The 20600-nt window shown below is 40.1% G+C and overlaps 1 protein-coding gene across 1 annotated transcript in view; it reads right to left on the bottom strand.

Annotated features, from left to right (window-relative positions):
• Nucleotides 1–20600, bottom strand: part of NALCN (sodium leak channel, non-selective) — a 2672759-nt gene that overhangs the window by 2131005 nt on the left and 521154 nt on the right. Inside the window, exon 4 of the mRNA XM_086934370.1 lies at nucleotides 6978–7117. Within this exon, the coding sequence (XP_086790496.1) occupies nucleotides 6978–7117 (140 nt within the window). The remainder of the gene's footprint in view (nucleotides 1–6977; nucleotides 7118–20600) is intronic.

Here is a 20600-nt window from a genome sequence, read left to right as displayed (position 1 = left end):
ATTAAACATTATGCCTAAATCCACATCACCAAAACGATGAAGATTAAATGACTCAGTGTTACTGGATACCTCAGTCACCACCTCATTTACTTATTTCTTTCATGAATATTTGCATTTCAATTACATGGAAGATATTGCCTTTAATGCGATACGGCACTCTTTGAAGGCCTCAGCTTGAGACTTTATAATTAATTTTATATCCCAAAAAATAAAGTTATCTAAAAATCAACCCAACCAAAGTTTTGAAGGAAAATAAATGATCAGAACATTCTTACCATACCTTTGGATCACAGGAATGTTTACAACAACTTATCAAAGCTAAACTTCAGTTCAGCAAACTATCTACTGAAAGTGCGTCATCTTATCTTCTTAAATCTAGTACCAAATTCTATGGTGGCAAAAATGAATCTGACAAAATGCAACAAATTACTAATTGAATCAATCACATATGACACCAACACTTCCCATTATAAAGATTTAAACATTCTAAACCAGTTTAAATACTTCTACAAAAATGTACACAATCCCAATTTGATCAGAAAATTCTACAGTATCTATCCTCTGTTCAAAAGCCTCTTAACCCATGGATGGATGTTTCATCCTTAGAATCAGATATTACACTCACAGATCTTACATTGCACTGCTTTCACTCAAAAAGGATAAGGCTCCAGGACAAGGTGGCTTTGTTGCTGAATTTTACACACGTTTTCAAGTTACTTCTCCCCAAATTATATATCCTTATTCAGTCCTTCACTAGCTCTTTTAATTAATTTGGCTCTTTTCTAGATTCACTTATCTGTCTTATCACAAACGAGGGAAAAGATCCACAATATTGTATAAATTACAGCCCTATTTCTATTTTAATACAGATTACTATATTTTTACAAAGGCATTGGCCTCAAAGTTAGAACCATTTCTTTTTGATCTTTTGGGAAAGGAACAACCAGGCTTTGTTTGCTCTTTGACATTCTCTCAAAATCCACTAGTAAATCTCTAGCGGCCATTACCTTCGATTTACAAGAAGGCTTTTTACCACACAAACTGGTTATTTTCATTTCACATTCCTTCTTGGTTTGGTTTTGAACCTAACATTGATGCTTTAATCTCTCCTTTATGTACCTCTCCTCAAGTGACCCTCCGTGAAAATGGCCTGAATTCTTCAGATTTTACATTCGGTAAAGGAGTGTGTCAAGGTTGCCCCTCTCCCCTTTTCTTTTCAATCTGGCCTTAGAACCAGATCGGCTCAGGCAAAACACAGACATAGATGGCTTTACCCATAACTATCAGCAGATTAAACTGCCTGCGTATGCTGCTGATATTTTATTATTTATATTGAAACCTAAATCTTCGATCCCTGCTTTTTCATCTAAATCCACTATTATGTCCTAGAGCCTGGCTACAAATTAAACAAGATAAGTGAACTATTACCCTTAAACAAATTCACGTTTAAACATGATTTCTTATCCTCTAACTTCTACTGGAAATCCCAAAAAATTAAATATCTTGGTCTCCAAATCACCTAATCTCTTAAAACGTTCATCTGCATTAATATAAACAGCTGCATACATAAAATAACTTCACTTGCAATTCTTTGGCACTCTTTACATCTTTCTTGGTGGGTTTGTCTTGACACTTTTAAGATGATGTTGGTACCAATCATACTTTATATCATCTCCAATATTCCATCAAATATTCCTCTTAAGTCTTATGCAAAAATCTACTCCATACTTTTCTCTAGGCTTTGGAAAAATACAGGACCTTGATTGTCCTTGCTGAAACAGAACCATCCCAAAGCTGAAGGTGGAGTGAATTTTCCTGAGTTTTCAAAATATCCCTAAGCATTTTAATTGAAACAATCTGCACATTGGATCTCACCATCTTTAAAATATTGCCCATTGTTGGTTGATTTGGAACTTAACTTCATATTGTCATTTTCATTTCAAGAATACCTGACATTCACATGCAAACTTCAACTCTTGCAAGTTACTAGAACCCATGTTATGACACACTCCTAAAGACCTACATACTTTTCTTCATTTTACTATTTGGCACAATATTTTGTACAACTAAAGAAAATACCTATTTATTGGAAAACCTTGAGGAAAAGGGAGTTAATATGGGTTTATCAATTGATAAATTAAAACTCCCTTATTTCTTTAACACAAGCCCAAACACCTTTTGGACTTTAATCCTTATTTCAAAATAAGTTTCAACGACTTCTACTGGATATCATTTTCAATGCATACACCTACTTCAAATCCAACATCCCACCCACTTCGATTCCCAAAATAGTTGTGTTGATCTTCACACAAATCCAAATACCTCCATTATTTAGTCACATCTACAATGTGTCCCTACTTATAGACCTAAAACAGACACAGGATTATCATGGGAACGTGATCCAACCATACCTTGGACCATGTCTCTGTAGAAACAGATTTGGAAGAAAATTATAAAATCCTTTCGATCAGCAAACACAACGCAAATGCTTTTTTACATACACAATAGACTTTTCTTATCCTTGGTATCTTTACACAAAACCAATCCAGATATTCCTGACACTTGCTGGTCATGTTCAGCACAACATGCTGATTTAAAACATTTACTTTTCACATGCCCTTCCGTCTCTACTTTTTAGTCACAAATTTGGAATCAGATTAACTCCATCTTTAATTTAAATGTGCCTTACTCTATTTCTTTTTTTTTTAAAGTTTGATTTATTGGGGAATAAAAAGGGGGAAAATGAAGGGAAAGGGAGGGGAGGAAGAGAAGAGTTACAATAAGCAAATGGCAGAAATAAACAATAAAAATAAAAATATCATAAAATAAGCATTACAAGCATGAAAAAGCATGAACATATCATAACAACAGGAATATTTAAGCAAAGATATAATGTATATGAATACAATAGCAATATCAATCAAACACAAGTGAATATATAAGTAATAAGGAAATCATGGGGGTTTACGAACTTCAACTGTGTCTGGAGTAGGAGAGGGAGGAACTGGAGCAGAAGAAGAAAGATATGTTACCAAAGGGAGCCAAAGTAGGTCCCGTTTAATAGCTAAGGACATGGGGGAGACGTAATTGGTGTCTAAACGGTGATTAAAACAAATTGCATTCCACCAGGATTGAAAGGTAACATTTGTAGCTTGTTTCCAGTTAGAGGTAATGGTATGAAAAGCTACAGCAAGGAAGAGGTCAAGTAAAGAGTAATGACTGGGAGGGTGGGAAAGTTCTGGCGAGAGGAACCTAGAAAAACTAGTAGAGGTGAAAAGGGGATCTGGAATCGAAAAATCTTTTGAATTTGCTTCCAGACCAACTGCCAGAACTTGGAAATAGGGGGACAGTCGAACAACATGTGTTTGAGATCAGCAGAGGGGAATGGACATGACCAACAGGAGGAGGGAGTGTCTGATGTGAAACGGGATAAGGCGAGTGGGGTAAATAAAATTCTATGATAAGTAAAAAATAAAGTTTGAGTAGTGTTAGCAGCTCTGGAGGTCTTATGGAGTTTAGTCCAAATTTCGTCCCAAAGAGGAACCGGCCATGTCTGAGAAAAGTCCAGTTCCCAAGCGAGTTCAGTAGGAGATTTTAATCTATCGTTGGTAAGACGAAGAGAATTGTATAAGGCGGAAGCAGAAGGAGACGTGTCTAATAGGAGGGAAGTGGGTTTGCAGGTTGCCGGAATTTCATTAGAGGAAGGAAGAGCTTGAAGATATGAAAGTAAGACTAGGTAAAGGGCGTAGTATTGAGCCCGGGCAGAAACGGGTAAAGGGAAAAGAGATTGAAGGTGTTGAAATGAAATAGGTTTGCCTTGAGATATTAATTGAGATATCCAGGAAAGGCCTCGAGAATGCCAAGTTTTCCAATATATGGTACGATTTTTTATTTTAAGAAGAGTATTGTTCCAAATCGGTTACTCATGAAGAGAAAGAAGAGATGAATAAGAGGACGAGATATAAGGAGAAAGGAGAGTACGAGAATACGAAAGAATAGGAGAACGAAGGCGAGTTAAGGAGGATGTAAAAGATAAGAATTCTTGAAAGGTGAAGGGAGAAATGAAAGAGGATTCCATGCTTTACCAAACAGGGGGATAATGAGATAGATCAGTTGATAACCAGCGGGTAGTTTGCTTCAGAGAAAAAGCGCGATGATAGAGTTTGAAATCAGGAAAGCGGACACCAGAGTTAATTTTGTCTTTACTTAAGGAAGCAAGGGCTATTCGGGATCTTTTACCGTTCCAGAGGAATTTTAGTAGTAGGGAATCAATTTTTTTAAAGAAAGAGAGAGGAATATGTAAAGGAAGCATGGAAATAGTATAAAGAAGTAGGGGAGATAACATCATTTTTATAGAATTAAGGCGACCCCACCAAGACAAAAAGAGTGGATGCCAACGAGTGATAGCTGCATCCATTTTCTTATATACGTAATCAAAGTTAAGCTTGAGAGTATCAGTTAATAAGGGAGCAAACCAAACCCCTAAATACTTAATTTTAGAGGTTTGCCATGAAAATCCTGTGGAAGAGAAAACGTGCTTCTGACAAAGAGGATTTAAAGGTAGTATTCTCACACTTATCAGCATTCAAACGATATCCGGAGACTGCAGAAAATGAGGAGACTTGATTAAGAAAAGAGGGAATGGAAGTGACAGGGTCATAGCAGTAAAAAAGAATGTTGTCGGCATAGACCGAGAGCTTGATTTGCTGGGAACCAAAGGGAAAACCAGAAATAGTGTCATCTAAACGGATTTTTGTAAGAAATGGTTCTAGAGCCAAAATAAAAAGTAAGGGAGATAGTGGGCAGCCTTGTCTAACTCCTCTATGAAGGGAGAAGTAATCCGAGGACATGCCATTAACAAAAATAGAAGCTTGAGGATTAGAATAGAGCAAAGAGATAACAGAGATGAATTTAGAAGGAATGCCAATCCAGCGTAAAGCCTGAAACATAAAATCCCAACCAATGCAATCAAAAGCTTTCTCCGCATCGAGGGAGATAGCAGCAAAAGGAAGAGTAAGTGAAGAAGATTTACCGAGTATGTTAAGAAAAACTCGAGAATTGTCGGAGGAAAGACGTCCTTTTACAAAACCAGATTGTTCAGGTCCAATGATGTCCGGTAAAAGAGAACCTTACTCTATTTCTAATGTTATCTTGGGAAGTGTATCTGATGATTGGGCAGATGTTACATTGAATGTGAGAATATTAGATTTGTTATTAACAGTTGCTTTTCATAAAATAACGCAAAATTGGAAAGATTCTACTCAACTATCCCTTAAAGCTTGGTTGAATGCATTATGTTACTCCTGACAGTATTATTTCTCTTATAATGCACATTACTATGTATTTTCTGTGCATATATTCAGACTATATTTTGCATGAACCCTTTATATAACATAACATAACATAACATAACATATATTCAGACTATATTTTGCATGAACCCTTTACGCATTCCTTCCTCTTTTTCCCTTCCCCATTATACAATTGTACTTACTTTGATATTCTAATGCATTTTTCATTTGAAGTGCTGACGATCTTTTGATTGTATCTTATTCAATATAATAAACTTATACATTGAACTGGAAGAAATGAGAATGTGTTCCCATATGTCGAAAATTTGCCATCACTATGCAACAGATCAATATTCATATACAAAAAATCCAATCATAAAAAAACATCATTAACTTACGAGCTTTGAAATAATAAAGAAATTAAATGGTGAAACCCATATTATGCTACCCTATCAAAGGCAGAAGTCAAAGGTCATTGGCCAGGCATCCCCGATCATAGGTGAAAGCCTTCTGCACATTATTGTATCTGCTAGCAAAGCTTCACCAGCGTTAAATGCTTATTGCTTTAATATCATTGCTTAAGTTCCAAAGTACAGATTTAAGAATGAAGGTATTGCCGGCAGATGTTCTCTTACCAAACTCAACATGTATCAACTTCATCTCATCATATTGGAGAAGCATTGTAGGAAACAGTAATTATGGCCATATGTGTGGTACATATTAACTGCCAGTAAAGTTATTTTTCCTGAGTGCAATTAATAGCAGTGGCCCAGGTTAGTAGAATTAGCATATGTTTGATGTTATCCCACTTCCAGGATTTGCAACTACAGTAAGCGCCTCATTTGGACCCTAGAGGCAGTGCTAATATGAGCAGATAGTAATGCTCTCGAATTTTGCATGAGTGCTGAGATGGTGCTAAGTATAAAATGAGCCTACTCACAGTTTCCACAAATTGCAAAAAATGTGAAAATATAATGTGTAAACTTGCTGCAAAAACCATTTTTGCATCGTAATCTCCATTTTTGTGGCAGGTTAGAAATCGAATGGAAAACTTAGAAAACACCTGTGGGAACTGTAATTTGTACCACTGTCATTACAGCCAATTCTAAATGACCCCTAGCATGAGAAAACTACAAAATTAAAAACCTGAATGCTTCAACAGGCTGGTGGACACTCGTCAGTGGCTCAACTATTTCAGTAGGTTTCAATTATTCAAAGGAAGATGCTAAATTATGGATGAATGGGCTTTGATCTTCAGTTTCCAACAGTGTTCTAATTTTTGGTTATTAACACATTTACTAAGCTACAACCTCGTGTGTTGTTTATCTCAACCGTTTCTAATTTAGTAGTCATGACCAGTTGTCAACAATCAGCTAGGCCTGTTTCTAAAACTTGATTCTTCAGAATTTGTTATTCATTTGATTACATATGTATTTGTTTTGTAAATGTCTATTGGGTTTTAAAACGTCAGTAGAACACTTCCTTCATAACACAAATTGAATTATAATTTCTTTAGACACTGATACACAATCAATACTTTCTGTTACTACAGTGAGTACATAAAGATCATTTTCATGTCTGCAGGAACGGTGAAGATAATATACATTGCGCAAGTAAATTTAACAAAGTACATTTATGCTATCTCTGAAGTTATGTACTAAAACATTGAGTAAAATAGGAGCTTACTTTAAAATATTTGTTATTCTCGTTCTTGGAAGCTCAAACCGGAAGTAAATACGGAAAGCTCGGATCATGATTAGAGGTCGTGGAATGCGCAACATGCCCCAGGGTGACATCTGGTCAACTACTGCACCAATCTCAAATACCTGTGATTAAAAAAAAACATTTAGCCAAGAGTTCATACTGTTATACTGTTCCTTCGTTCCCCTAAGATTTCAGAACCATTCCTACACTGGTAAAAATGTCCATTCAATATCTCCCACACTAATCTCTTTCACTGTATTTAGTCTAGGTGTTATTACCTACATCACAAATAATATTCACATGATCTATAGGCAAACATGATTAAAAGTGGGTTTCTGGTTGATAGAGGATGAAGGCACTGATATGTACAGGACAGTCAATTCATTCTTACCTTACATTCATCTTTGGATAGTTCCATGCTTTGGAAATGCTATGACTAGCTGCCATTTCTCTTCTTCAAAATTTCCTGAGACCAACTGCGCCTGTACAGTTAGTCTATACGGCAGGTCTTGTCGAATCATCAAACACAACAAACGCAGATGATTTTTATTATGGTAATCTCTATGCAAATGCTCTCTTGATTGAAAATAAATTCATTCTGTACATATATATTCAGTATAGCTAAAACACCTAACTGGATTTTAATATTTACTGGATCGACGAACTCATCCACAACAGCCAGAACCAACTGCCATGCCACTTCGGATATTCCTGCCTTAATACTGCAAAGTCATAATTCTATATTGATTTTAAATGTCTGCATTGTCTTTCTGTACCCTGCCTTTCTTTGTCAAACATGCCAATCTTAGATATTCACTATCATTGTCTGTTTCTCTCTTTTCTGATTATTCCTGGCCATTGCCTCATGGTTCTTCATAATTTGGATCCTTAACTGACCCTGCATCAAACTTGCGGCGAGTGCAAATTAAATCACCTTATTCACCTCTGAATGTAGATCTATGTTTCTCTTTGGTGGATAAGTCTTTAGCTGCTAAGCTTTCCTTCCCCCAGTGCTGACCCCTTTTTTGATATCTGGGGTATTTTGCACTTACGGGTTCCTAATTTCTTTCCACATAAGGTATCTCAACTCAATTTGCATCCTTTTTTCCAACATGCTGTGGATTCTAAAGGTACCCATGGTCTGTAGATTCCTATGGAGGGCACTGAGAAAATAGGTAAAATATAGGTACATTTAATTTTTGGGGGGACAACGTCAAAAAGATACTGCACAGAAAAGTGTATGGTTCTTTGTAGTTCTTTCCGCATGCGTACACATGGGGAAGAAAGGCGCGGGTAATACTGCTGCTAAATCCTTGCCTTTTTGCACTTAACTACCATTTTACTCTTGTGTGTTGTTTTAGTAGGATCTAATTTTAGCTGGATTTAAACTTTATATTTATTTCTCTGACCTTGGGGGCATTGCTGGGTGAGCATTCTTGGCTCTCTCCTACCTCTCTCTCTGTTCTTCAGTCCACCGCGAGGCTCTGCCTTGATTGTGCGGAAAGAGCTCTATTAGGCCCCGCTCTTTCTTTCAACCGTGCCGCCATCTTAGGAGTTGGCGGTCCAGCTTGTCCAGGCATTTCCGGTTCCTCACTTTCGGTTCCAGCGCCGGGGGCATATCTCCTCAATGCAGTCTGAGTGTGCAGAGAACGCGCGTCACCGGCGTGCAACATGCACTCCAAAGGCAAGCCTGTCTGCACCCGTCTGCGTCCGTCCACGTCAGACCGGGGCCAGGGGCCATACCTCCTGTCCGTTTCCCTTCAGGTAAACGCCTTTACAATTCTGACCACCTCCTACGACTAAGGTGGGCTATCAATGAAAATGATTACATTCCTCATCTTTGATTAAGGACAGTTCTACTCGTTCCCATTTCTCTTTTAAATTCTGTCAGACCTTAAGACCCTAGACCACTTTGCAGAACCCCGCACCCATAAAACGTTTTTATTAAACTGTAAGTCTCTACCCAAACACTTTGCTGAAATCTCTATCTTACTAGAAGAGGAACTTCCTGATGCTCTGTTCTTAACCAAAACGTGGCTTAACAATGAGTCTGACCCTGACCTTGTACAATCCCTCCCCCCTGGTTACCACATTCAGCTGAAAAAACACGAAAAAGGCAAAGGTGGTGGCATTGCCATTATACATTAAGGTCAGTTTAAGTGCTGCTTCACGGGAAACATCCTTTACATCGCGGTGATTACACTGCGAGGCATTTAGAACACTGCCATTACAATGCAAGTGTTACAGCGACTTGCTCTGGAGGGCGCTATAACCAAAGGAATAGTAATATTTATATTACAACACCTTCCCTACTCTACGTAGATTGGTGTTGGAATGGTAAATCTTATTGCTCCTAAGTACAGCGCACTCCAGGGCAAGTTGTTGTAACGACTTGCGTTATAAAAACTGCAATGTTACATACCTCAATCATTTTGATCTTGTTGTAACATCATATATTCCCGCATCACAGCAGATCCCTTACATGACTGCAAATCTCTCTTTTGCAATAGGTTTCTCGCCTATCCATACATTTTCAAGCATAATAATCTAATGTCCCACTGGAGCCGATGGGCAACATTTTAAAGCTCTTCCTGAAACTGCCACTAATTTACCCAGCTCCCCCTTTAACGTTACGATATTAGGAGATCTTAATTTACATCTAGATGATCCTGTAAACTCAGCGGCCTCTGAATTAGTTAGAAATCTCTCAGCGTTTCAGTTGAAACAAAGAGTTATTGGGTCTACCCACCTCACAGGTCATCTATGCAACCCTATCTTTACTAATAAAGAGCAACTATCCGTGGAGGTTCCTATCTCCCTACCATGGTCAGGCCACTTTCTGATTCACCTTCCTTGGGAGGCCACGGGACCACCCTCCTCCCTCAGCACGATCAATAGCCAGGAACGCATGTGATCTAAACTCCCGTTAGAACAGTGGGTCTCAGTCCTGGAAGATACCAGGCCTTCCTTCGAACTAAACCCCATCGTTGCCAATGATACATTTAACAAGTGGATTGAGTCCTCTCTAGATCATGTTCTCCCCTAAAAATCTACCTGCATAAAAGTCAGGACCAATACCTCTCCGTGGTACTCCCGTAAGCTCCGTGAACATAAACTAGTCTGCAAAAGACTAGAAAGAAAATGGCGAAGGGACAATGCGGCATCAAGCAAACTAAAATATAGGGATGCCATCAAAATCTATCTAGTTGAAATTAAATCCATACAAGCCTCCTACTATGAGGAAAAATGTGTCCCGCGTCCAATTACTCGCTGGAAATTTTCCTCATCGGAAAGACTCTTCTCAAACTTTCATCCCCACAAGCCCCCATTCGCCTGCTGCAACAAACTGTATTTTCATAAAATAATTCAAGATACATACATCACCTTCCCTCTCGCCGCTTGGCCAAAATGACCCGTTGCTTATGGATATTACACCTCATTGCACTGAGTTTCTGCTGGAGGAAATTCCCTTGATGGACCCCAAGTCCTTAGAAACCATCTTGGCCCTTGTAAAATCGGGCCTTCCCAGAGATCCAGCTCGCCCTCACTCTCTAAATCAAGCCACTGGAACAATTCTTTCAGTGATACTGGAATTGATTAACTCCTCCATCTCAGCTGGATTAGTCCCTTCATCCTGGAAATGTGCCATGGTAAAAGCACTGTTCAAAAAGCCCAATCTGGACCCTGACTTCCTGGGGAATTTTTGACTTATTTCCCTCCTCCCGGTGATTAGCATGATCCTTGAAAGACATGTTAACTCAGTCCTGTCTGGGTTTCCCAAAACTTTCTGCACTCCTCCTAGACTGGTTTCGTCCCCAACAGGGGACAGAAACTGCTCTCTTAGTGGGGGTTGAAGAGTCGAAGGAAAATTCTGGACCAAGGAGGTACATCGTCCATCATCCTCTTGGACCTCAGCGCCACTTTCAACACTGCCAACCGGAGAATTCATCTTCCGGCCTGAGCCCCTGTCTGGGGAAGTTGGCTAAGTAGATGGAGCTCTCCTGCGGAAACTGGAGAAAAGACAGAGCTTATGCTCCTAGGCAATTCTTCCATCTTTAATTCAGGGTTATTGAGGCCAAACTGTATTGGCCCCACTCCTTTCCCAAAAAAATCAGTTAACAAATTTGGGCATGTGGCTAAATCGCTCCCTGAATTTTGAGCACCAGTTGACAAAATTATCGGACACCTGTTATGGCATTCTTAGGAAGCTTCGTAAAATACTTCCTCTTCTTCCCTTATTGGCTAGAAGATTAATAGTCCAGACTCTTATCCTTTCCTGCCTGGACTATGGGAATGCCCTCTACCTAGGAGCTCCCGAGCAAATACTTCCAAGTTGCAGATAGTTCAAAATTGTGCAGCTTCTTTGCCCCTCCAGATCCCCAATCCACTAAGTCAGCACTGAAGGCTCTTCATTGGCTACCTGTATGAGAGAGAATAAAATTTAAGTCTCAATGCATCACCCACAAGTCCTTCTGGAGAAAAGGTCCCACAATTATTCAATCCTTTGTCTCCCACTATTGCCAATGTCTCCGCTCGGCCAACACCTTTTTTGCTTCATTCCCAAAAATAAAAAAGTAAGAAGCAGTGGACGCTCATTCTCTTATAATGTCGCCAAGCTTTGGAACGCCTCCCTCCTCACTTACGTCTTGAGTCTAATCTTTTGCCCTTCAGGAAAACAATGGCTCTTCCAAAACCCCGGCTAGCAACCTGTCTGCTCTGTCTGCTGCTGCGATTAGCGGTAGGATGCTTTAGGGTAGCTATGCGCTCTACAAATATTTTTTCATCCCTTCATTTTTCTAGAAATGACCCCAACAAAGGGTTTTCTGTGCTAGTATCTATCAAGCTTTCAGGCATAAACAGAGTTGAAAAAAACATTTTATGCCACAGTTTTTGCATTTATTAAGGATAGCGGCTACTATTCCAGCTGCCGGGTAAATAGTGATTTCTTTCTTCTATTTACTCTGCTGCTGGCTAAATAGCAGAAATTATTTACTATTTGGCCTGCGGCCTTGAAAATATCAGAGAAAATTCACTATTTACCCAGCCTCTGCCTACATCAAAGGATTCTGCACTGTTTGGGCAATGGTCATGCAAATAGCAGAACAAATTCACTACCCAGCCTCTGGTGAAATAGTAGAGATTCTGCTCTGTGTGACTGGTGGGCAATCAAAGAGCAGAAAAACTTCATTATTTACCCAGCCACTGGCTAAATAGTAAAAGTTCTAGACTGTCTGGCTGGTGGCCATACAAATAGCATGAAAAAGTGAATACTTACCAAGCTGCTAACTAAATAGTAGAGATTTTGTGCTGTCTGGCTGGCAGCTGTGCAAATAGCAGAAACATTTCACTTCTTACTGGGCCACTAAACAGTAGAGATTCTGCAGTGTTTGGCTGGCAGCAGTGCAAATAGCAGAAAAACTTCACTATTTATCCGCCCGACCCCTGGTTAAACAGTAGAGGTTCTCCACTGTTTGTTCTGCAGCAATTCAAATAGCAGACATCCTTCACTATTTACGGGGCTGCTGTCTAAATAGTATTAAGTTTGGCTGACAATTTTTAGAAAACTTCCTCCCTGCCCTCAAGACTGCCAACATCCTGTCTTAAGTGGACCCCTTCCCTATTGCAAATTAGTTACCACCCCAACTTGGGAGGTCATTATTTCATCAATGGTTTCCAACAACAATTGCATTCAAAACTTTCAATAAATCCCTTTACAAATTGGAAAGAGGAGCAAGGAAACCCCTTTCATGAAGCCTCCAATTTGCAATCAAGAAACAATCGCAAAAGTCCTTTTACTAGTCTAAAGAAATTTCAAACTCATAAAATGGGTTTTGAACATTATGATAAGTACTTTTGTGGTCACAAACCTTGTGATTTTGTGCTAAAACTGGCATAGATGCAGGCACTAACGTGTAGGTCTAAAGGCCCCAAATATCTCAACGTTTCCACCTTGTTTTGACAGACATGGCACAGAATTCCACTCCATTACGCTATGGGCCAAGACATAGCGACTTTGGAGGCCCTTTATGGAGCTGTTGCAAGCTCCACAAATGCTCCTGCACCTTTGCATTTATCTGCAGATGTGACTAAAGATAAAGATGTTTAGACCCTGTGCAAGAACTGTTTAAGCAGTTTACTCTTCTAAAGGTATAGACTATCTCTTACAACAAAGCTGTGGGAGTGTACAATGGCCTGATATAGGATTATCATGAGGCTCCGTGTGATAGGAACACCTTTTTCTGCAGCAAATCAGTGCATTCTAGCATAAATAATTCTGGCTCAGTTCAATTCAACAAACAAGACTAAAGACATCAAAACCTCCCACATTTTGAGGGACCTCCGCCCACCAAGTTAGAGTTGTCTGCTGGCCCTATGGACAACTCTTTACATTGACAGGAACTGGTTTCATGGCAGTTCCTGTCTATGCCTGGAACATTTAAAGGACAGTTCAATCAGACATGATGGCCGGCTAGCAAAGTTTTAAAATAATGTTTGTTTTTGAAAAACAAACTTCCAAAGCAGGAGTTTATTAAAAACCCTTTATAATAAGAACTAATGGTCCGACATGCTGGGAGTTTTCCCCCAGGGTGATGGGGTCATTCTCCTAACAGCCAGGTTTTACTCTGAATAGGGTAGATGGTATAAAGTCCTTCCTTCGATGGCCAATAATTTGTCGGGCTACCAAAGGAAGCATTCTGTCAAGAAGCCACAAGCAAATCAATTAAATTATAAATAATTGGAATATGAATGTAATTTTCCATTAAATCAGAGAAAGACACATAGCCATCCAAGAAACAAAAGAAACTCACAGAGATTTGTACTCGTTGTCGTTATTACAAATATCATGAGAATTAAGACACTGAATAGACATTTTGCTACCTCCATTCTTGTGACTTTAATACAGGGAATGTGAATCCACTATTGAGGTTTCAGAACTGATTTAGGGTGCTTCTCATTCAAATATAATTTACTGGTTGATGCTCAAATGCAGCCTTTTCGCTAGGTGATGGCTTTCACAGCAGCAGCATTAATACTAACTAGCTCTAAGCAGAAGTATTCAAAACAAGGATACAACGAAACATGAGATCACAATACATGGCTGTCATCAGTCTTTCTAAGCAGACATCAAACACAAACAAAAGGGCAGCCCGTTTAGAGACTTTGACAGCTTTAACAAAAGAAACCAATGGACTATTTGAAAAGAAGAGGCAACTCCAGGTAAGTTAGAGCCTCTTTATTGTAGACCAGTCCCGTCAACTCCCAGGCAGCAACTGCCAGAGCCACCCCTACATAAAATGCCATCCACCACGGACAACTCATCACAAATTCTCTTATAAGGTATTAACTTAGGAGATAGTTAATTGTTAACAGGCCAACCCTGAACTAGAAAATTCACAACCAACTTAATTTCCTCATCCTCAGACAAAGCACGCATCCACTCTTGTTCAGAAAGCGCACCATTCACCACACTAACTACAGCTCCCACAGCTCATACTACGTCAAGATCATCATCAGAATGAAGCGAGAGATCATTAGCCAGAGGAAGACGAGAAAGACAGTCAGCGAAAATGTTTTTGGCACCAGGTACATACTGTAAACAATAATTAAACTCTTGCAACCTATATTGGTAATGGTAATGGTAAATGGTAAAAGTATTTTTAAAGCACTAACATTCATCCTAAAAGGATATCATGGTGCTAAAATTAAACAATGTAAAGAGAGCTGGCAATGGTCGATGATAATTTTAGTGAGTGTCAGGGAACAGTGTGGTTTTAAGTTTTTTCCTAAAAGTAAGGTAGTCATCAATAAGTCTCAGATCTGTCGGTAAATTGTTCCACAGGTTTGCAGGTAAGTGTGAGAAGGCAAGGCCACCCGTCCTAACCTTCTTTATCCGGGTAGTTATCGCTCTTGCTGTGAGTTGGGAGCGAAGATTTCTATTTGGTACATAGAAATTGATTCTGTTTTTTAGGATGGTTGGGCCGGTTTTGTGCAGTACTCTGTGGGTGATGCACAGTATTTTAAAAGTGGCTCTTTCTCTCATTGGCAGCCAGTGTAAGGCTCTCAAACAACTTGTAGCGGAGTCATATTTTCTTTTGTTGCATACAGCTTTTGCTGCCGCATTCTGAACAAGCTGTAATTTAGAAAATAGGTAATCTGCCATGCAAACGAATAGGGAATTCCCGTAGTCAAGTCTGCTAATTAGTGGTGACTGGACTAAGATCTTTCTACATTCCAAGTGAATCCATGGGAACACTCTTTGAAGCATTTTCAGTAGCGCAAAGCCTTTACCACAGATAGTTGTTACGTGGTTTTTCATTGACAATACATTGTCGATGTGAACTCCCAAATTCCTCGCCGTCTGAGTTGGTTTGGGGGGGCGGGGGGTGCCAAGAATGTTGGGCCACCAGGTGTCATCCCAAAGTTGTTGGGAGCCGCCGAACAATAAAATCTCAGATTTATCGGCTTTGGTTTCAGACAGTGATTATGCATCCAGCTGGGTAATTCGGAGAGGCAGTTAAGCAGTCTGTTTTTGGGATCTTCTTCACCATTTAAGGCAATCATTAGTTGTGTATCATCGGCAAATGAGCAGATGTTAACGCCCCACTTCTTCCCAATAGTGGCTAATGATGACACATAAACATTAAATAATGTTGGGCTTAATGATGCCCCCTGTGGTACACCATACTTGATCTTACGAGGTGTAGAGGTATAGCTGCCTAATCGGACAGATTGCGATCTGTCGGATAGAAAAGAATTCAACCAGGTCAGGGCTTTGCCCTGTAATCCTTTTGTGGCTAGCATTTGTATTAAAAGGTTATGGGATATGGTATCAAAAGCTGCTGATAAATCTAACAATATCAGGGCCACCGTTTTACCTACATCAACCTGACTTCTGATGTCATCCAGTGCTGCCAGGAGAGTTGTCTCAGTACTGTTGTTCGACCTAAAGCCTGTCTGCGAAACATCAAGCAAGTCATTAATTTCCAGATAATTTGATAACTGTTTGTTCACTAGTTTCTCCAATACTTTTGAAAAATATGGCAACTGCGAGATGGGCCGATAGTTGGCAGGATTGTTTATGTCCGCACCCACTTTTTTAAGTAAGGGAGTCACTACTGCTGTTTTCCTAGTGACTGGTTTAGTACTTGCGTCACTATTGGACCAATTAGAGGAATTAGTTGTAAGAAAATGTGGTGTGGGCATAGGTCCATTGGGGAGCCCGATTTATTTTCTGACATAACTTTGTTTACTTCTTCCTCTGAAAAAGGGCCAAAGGCAGAGCAGGTGGCCAGTGGGAAAGGCTCTGCATCAACATGGTGCTTGGTCGTTTCCTGGTCATTACTGGCGAAGGATGAATACATTTTATCTATTTTATCAAAAAAGTAATTGCTGATTTTATTACATCCCTCCTGTGAGGGTGTCAGATTTGTTGTGAGGCTGGGGGGTTGCAGAGTTCTCTGACAATTTTAAAAAGTTCTTTAGAGGAATGTTTGTGTTCTAATATTTGCTGTGAAAGGTAATATTTTTTTGCTTTCTGTATGGCTGCATTATAGGCTTTCAGTTCTTTTTTATAAATGGATCTGTCAATCATGGTTTTACTTAACCTCCATTTATATTCCAGCGTAGTACACTTTCTTTTAAGGGCCTTGAGATCTGGACAGTACCACTTCTCCGACACCCTTCGCCTGGTTTTACATTTAGTGGTATTTATTGAACAATGTTCAAGTGCTTCACCAATACTTTTTTGTAGTTGGTATATTTCTTGTTCAGTGGAGGAGCTTGAATTGGTATAATGAAAGTGCTGATGGAACTGCTCCAATGAAAATTTACTCCAGTTTTTAGTTATAGCTGGGGTCTGTATCATTGGTCTCGTATTTTTTATTGGTAGGCTGATATTAAAATCTATCCTATAATGATCGGTCCATGTAAGAGGCACAATATTATTAATAGTAGTGGTCTCGATATTCGTAAATATCAGGTCCAGCCTGTGCCCCGCTCTATGTGTGTCCTGGTTGACTAGTTGTGTTAATTTTAGGATTTTCATGTTATCTGCAAGATGCCTAGTAAGTGAATTAGTATGTGACTCAAAATGTACATTAAAGTCTCCTAATACTAAAATGTTTTTGTGTTTTAGACAAGCAGGAAGAATCTGAGAGAGAAGCTGAGTACTATATTCAGCTGTACTCCCTGGAGGGTTATAAATGATAGCTCCTCCCATCAGTAGATAGGTGCCTAAAAAGATTGAATAAATCATTACTTCATGTTTGCTATCCTGTTTGGGTACTTCTTGGATACAAGTGAACTTCTCTTTAAATAATAATGCTACCCCTCCACCCTTCTTTTTGGGTCTATTGAGGTTTAAGATTTTATACCCTATGGGGAGCGCTGTTGCAATATCCGGAGTACTGTGGGTGTCAAGCCAGGTCTCCGTGAGGAACACTAGGTCCGGTTGCAATTGATATAGAGTGTCCCAAAGTTTAATTGAATGTTTAGGGAGTGATCTTGTGTTCAGATAAATGCAAGATATTTCAAGATTAGAAGAGTTTCTTGATGTTAGATCATCTTTAGGTTTATTAACCCATCTGCATGTCCGACAGCCAAACGGGCCCATGATGTTAGCCGGCTCCACTTTGGCACATAGAGGATGGCCCTGTGGGGGTTTGTATTGAAAAGCATAAGGTTGTCTTTGGAGTAGGTCAGTCGCAATATATCTGGCCTATCCCTGGCCGGTGAGGCAGAGTTTTCAGCCCCATGTCCGGTGCAGGCGCGGACGGGCGCAGACGGGCTTGTCTTTGGCGCGTCTTCGACGTGCCGTCGACACGCCCGCTGTGCTCGTCCGCTGCGCTTCCTGTGTGGGGTGTTCATTTGTAGCCGTAGAGGTGGGAGGGGCCGAGCACTGTGCCGCTCGCCTGCTCCTCACCAAAGATGGTGGTTTTTGTTCTAGTCCCCGGCAGCACCAAGTTGGCTGTGGTAGGGCGGGCAGGGTTCCAGGGGCGGGGACAGGGGAGTGAAACTTGATGGCTAAGTGAGCGTTCGCAAGTTTTCTATCAAGTCACAATTACGCTTTTAAAAATTAGTTCTTTTAAAAGCTAAGTACACATTAAACACACAGTAACACTTTTAAAATGTAAATCTTTTAAAATGTGGTCAGAAAGAATGATAGTTCGTTCACTCACTCGAGCAGCAGTCCCGGCTTCCGCCTCAGGACCTCAACAATCACATGCACACTGTCAATATTGCCATTTGGCGATTCTAGGAGTGGCACGACCACCACCCTTAGTGGTGAACAGGTCCACCAAAGGTTTATGATCGGTCCTGAGAGTGAACACATTACCCCACAAGAAATTCCGAAAATACTGAACGCGCCACCATAAGGCCAAAGCCTCCTTCATGATGGTGGAATAGGACCCTTCAGCACCACGGAGAGTCCTGGAAGCAAATGCAATCACTTCTTCACGACTGTCATGTCTCTTTTGCATCAAAACTGCCCCTAAGCCAATGTTGCTAGCATCAGTAGAAACAATACATTTGTCATTAATATTAAATAGTTTTAAAGGGCGAGCTTGAACAATTTCCTTTTTTAAGATGCAAAATTGATGAGCACACTTGTCACACCATACAAATTTGACATTCTTTTTGAGAAGTTCTCTTAAGCTTGAAGTTTTGTCAGCAAAATTTCCAACAAATTTCCCGTAATACTCCACAAGTCCAAGAAATGAGCACAATTGGTCTTTATTGGAAGGTGGAGGAGCATTTTGAATAGCATCTAAAATTTTGACTTTCGGTTCAATCCCCTTAGTAGAGATGTGGTGCCCTAAATAGTCAACCCCCTCATGAAAAAACGTACACTTTTCCTTCTTGAGCGTAAGGCCATGGGTCTTTACTGTATCAAGAACTAATTTTACCCTGCTGTCATGTTCAGTTACAGTAGGTGCATGTACCAAAATGTCATCCTGGAAGAACACGGCTCCCGCTGTGTTTCTAAACAGATTGCCCATTAAACGCAGAAACACAGCGGAAGCCGATGCCAGGCCGAAAGGCATGCGTTTATAATGAAACGCACCCTCCGGGGTGACAAAGGAGGTAAGATGTCTGGACTCCTTAGAAAGCTCAACCTGATGATAGGCCGAAGAAATGTCGAAAGAGGAAAAATACTTGGCCCCATCAAGCATAGCCAACATTTCATTAATATTCGGCAATGGTTGGCAGTCAATCCAAATGTCGGCATTCAAGTCGCGCAAATCCACACACGTCCTAAGGGACTTATCCGGCTTACGTGCAAGAACAATGGGAGCCAACCATTCTGATCCCTCAATGCCCTCAATGACATCCATGCGACACAATCGTTCCAGCTCCTCTTTCAGTTCGGCATGCAAACTCAAAGGTACTTTACGCACTTTATGCGCAACAGCTTTAGCACCATCTTTTAAGACAATGCGATGTTGAAAACCTTTTAGTTTCCCAAGTTTATCGCAAAAAACATCGGGATACCTCTCAATCCACTGATCACCAGACAAGTGTTTCATGACTACATCATCTGGAACGTTAGGAGATGAAGGACACGAGTAAAACATGGAAGCTTCAAGCCTGGATATAACCATGTCAGGGTGGTTAGGATCAAGGATGATCCCCAGTTCCCCTTGTTCTTGCCAACCCAGCACCATCATTAACCACAAACACAGGACCTGAGGCTGTATCTCCACTGAATTCTAAACTTGCATCAAGTTTGCCCATATCGGATTTCTGGAATTGGAAGTCGCCAGATGTACCAAGATCTTTGATATGAGCCAGAGTGAAAGGAGACCCCAAGTCAGCCAAGAAATTCACACTCACGCCATTCACAAGAATCATACAAGTGGGTGGTTTTCTCTTACGTAAGCAACTCATGGATGCAATCTCTACAACACCATCCGAATATGTAATGGATGAAGACAACATTAGTAACATATTGTCATTTTCCTCACTGGAATCAACAAACTTTTCTTCGATTGACTTGACTTGGGCAGCACTTCTGTTGAATGCTGGATTGAACACTGTAGCCTTGCAAAAACGAGAAAGATGCCCTTTTTTACCACACTTAAAACATGTTTGATTCAGAGCATAACAGTACTTTGCGTTACCAAGATAGTTCCTGCTGCCACAACGAAAACAAAAACCTTGTGCTCTGTCCGACTTGGACTTAGACGGTAAAGCAGAATTACGCAAAGAGTTATCTGAAGGAACCTTCGTGGCCTTGACACTGTGTTTTGTGGATAAGAGTTTCACCTCAGAAGATTCAGAAGAATTACTCATCTCCTTCATGCAAAATTGTGAATGTTCAATACTTTTGGCAAGAGTAATCGCGGTTTCAAGGTCTGGATCATTTGAAGATAAAAGCTTCTCCTGAATTTTCTTGTTGCAAGTACGTTCGATTAATTGATCACGTATGATCTCATCCCTGAATTCTCTGTAATTGCACGTGAGAGACAAAGTTCTAAGAGCAGAGACAAAATCATCGATAGACTCTCCAGAGATTTGAGCACGTTGTAAAAATCTGTGGCGTTCAAGGACAACATTCTTTCTAGGATCGAACCTTTTTTCCAAGGTTTTTATCAAAGATGCATT

The sequence above is a fragment of the Lissotriton vulgaris genome, chromosome 8, assembly GCF_964263255.1.
Source record: "Lissotriton vulgaris chromosome 8, aLisVul1.2, whole genome shotgun sequence".
Classification (NCBI taxonomy): Eukaryota; Metazoa; Chordata; class Amphibia; order Caudata; family Salamandridae; genus Lissotriton; species Lissotriton vulgaris.
Note: the sequence above shows the minus strand (reverse complement) of the source record. Positions and strands in the feature narration are given on the sequence as shown.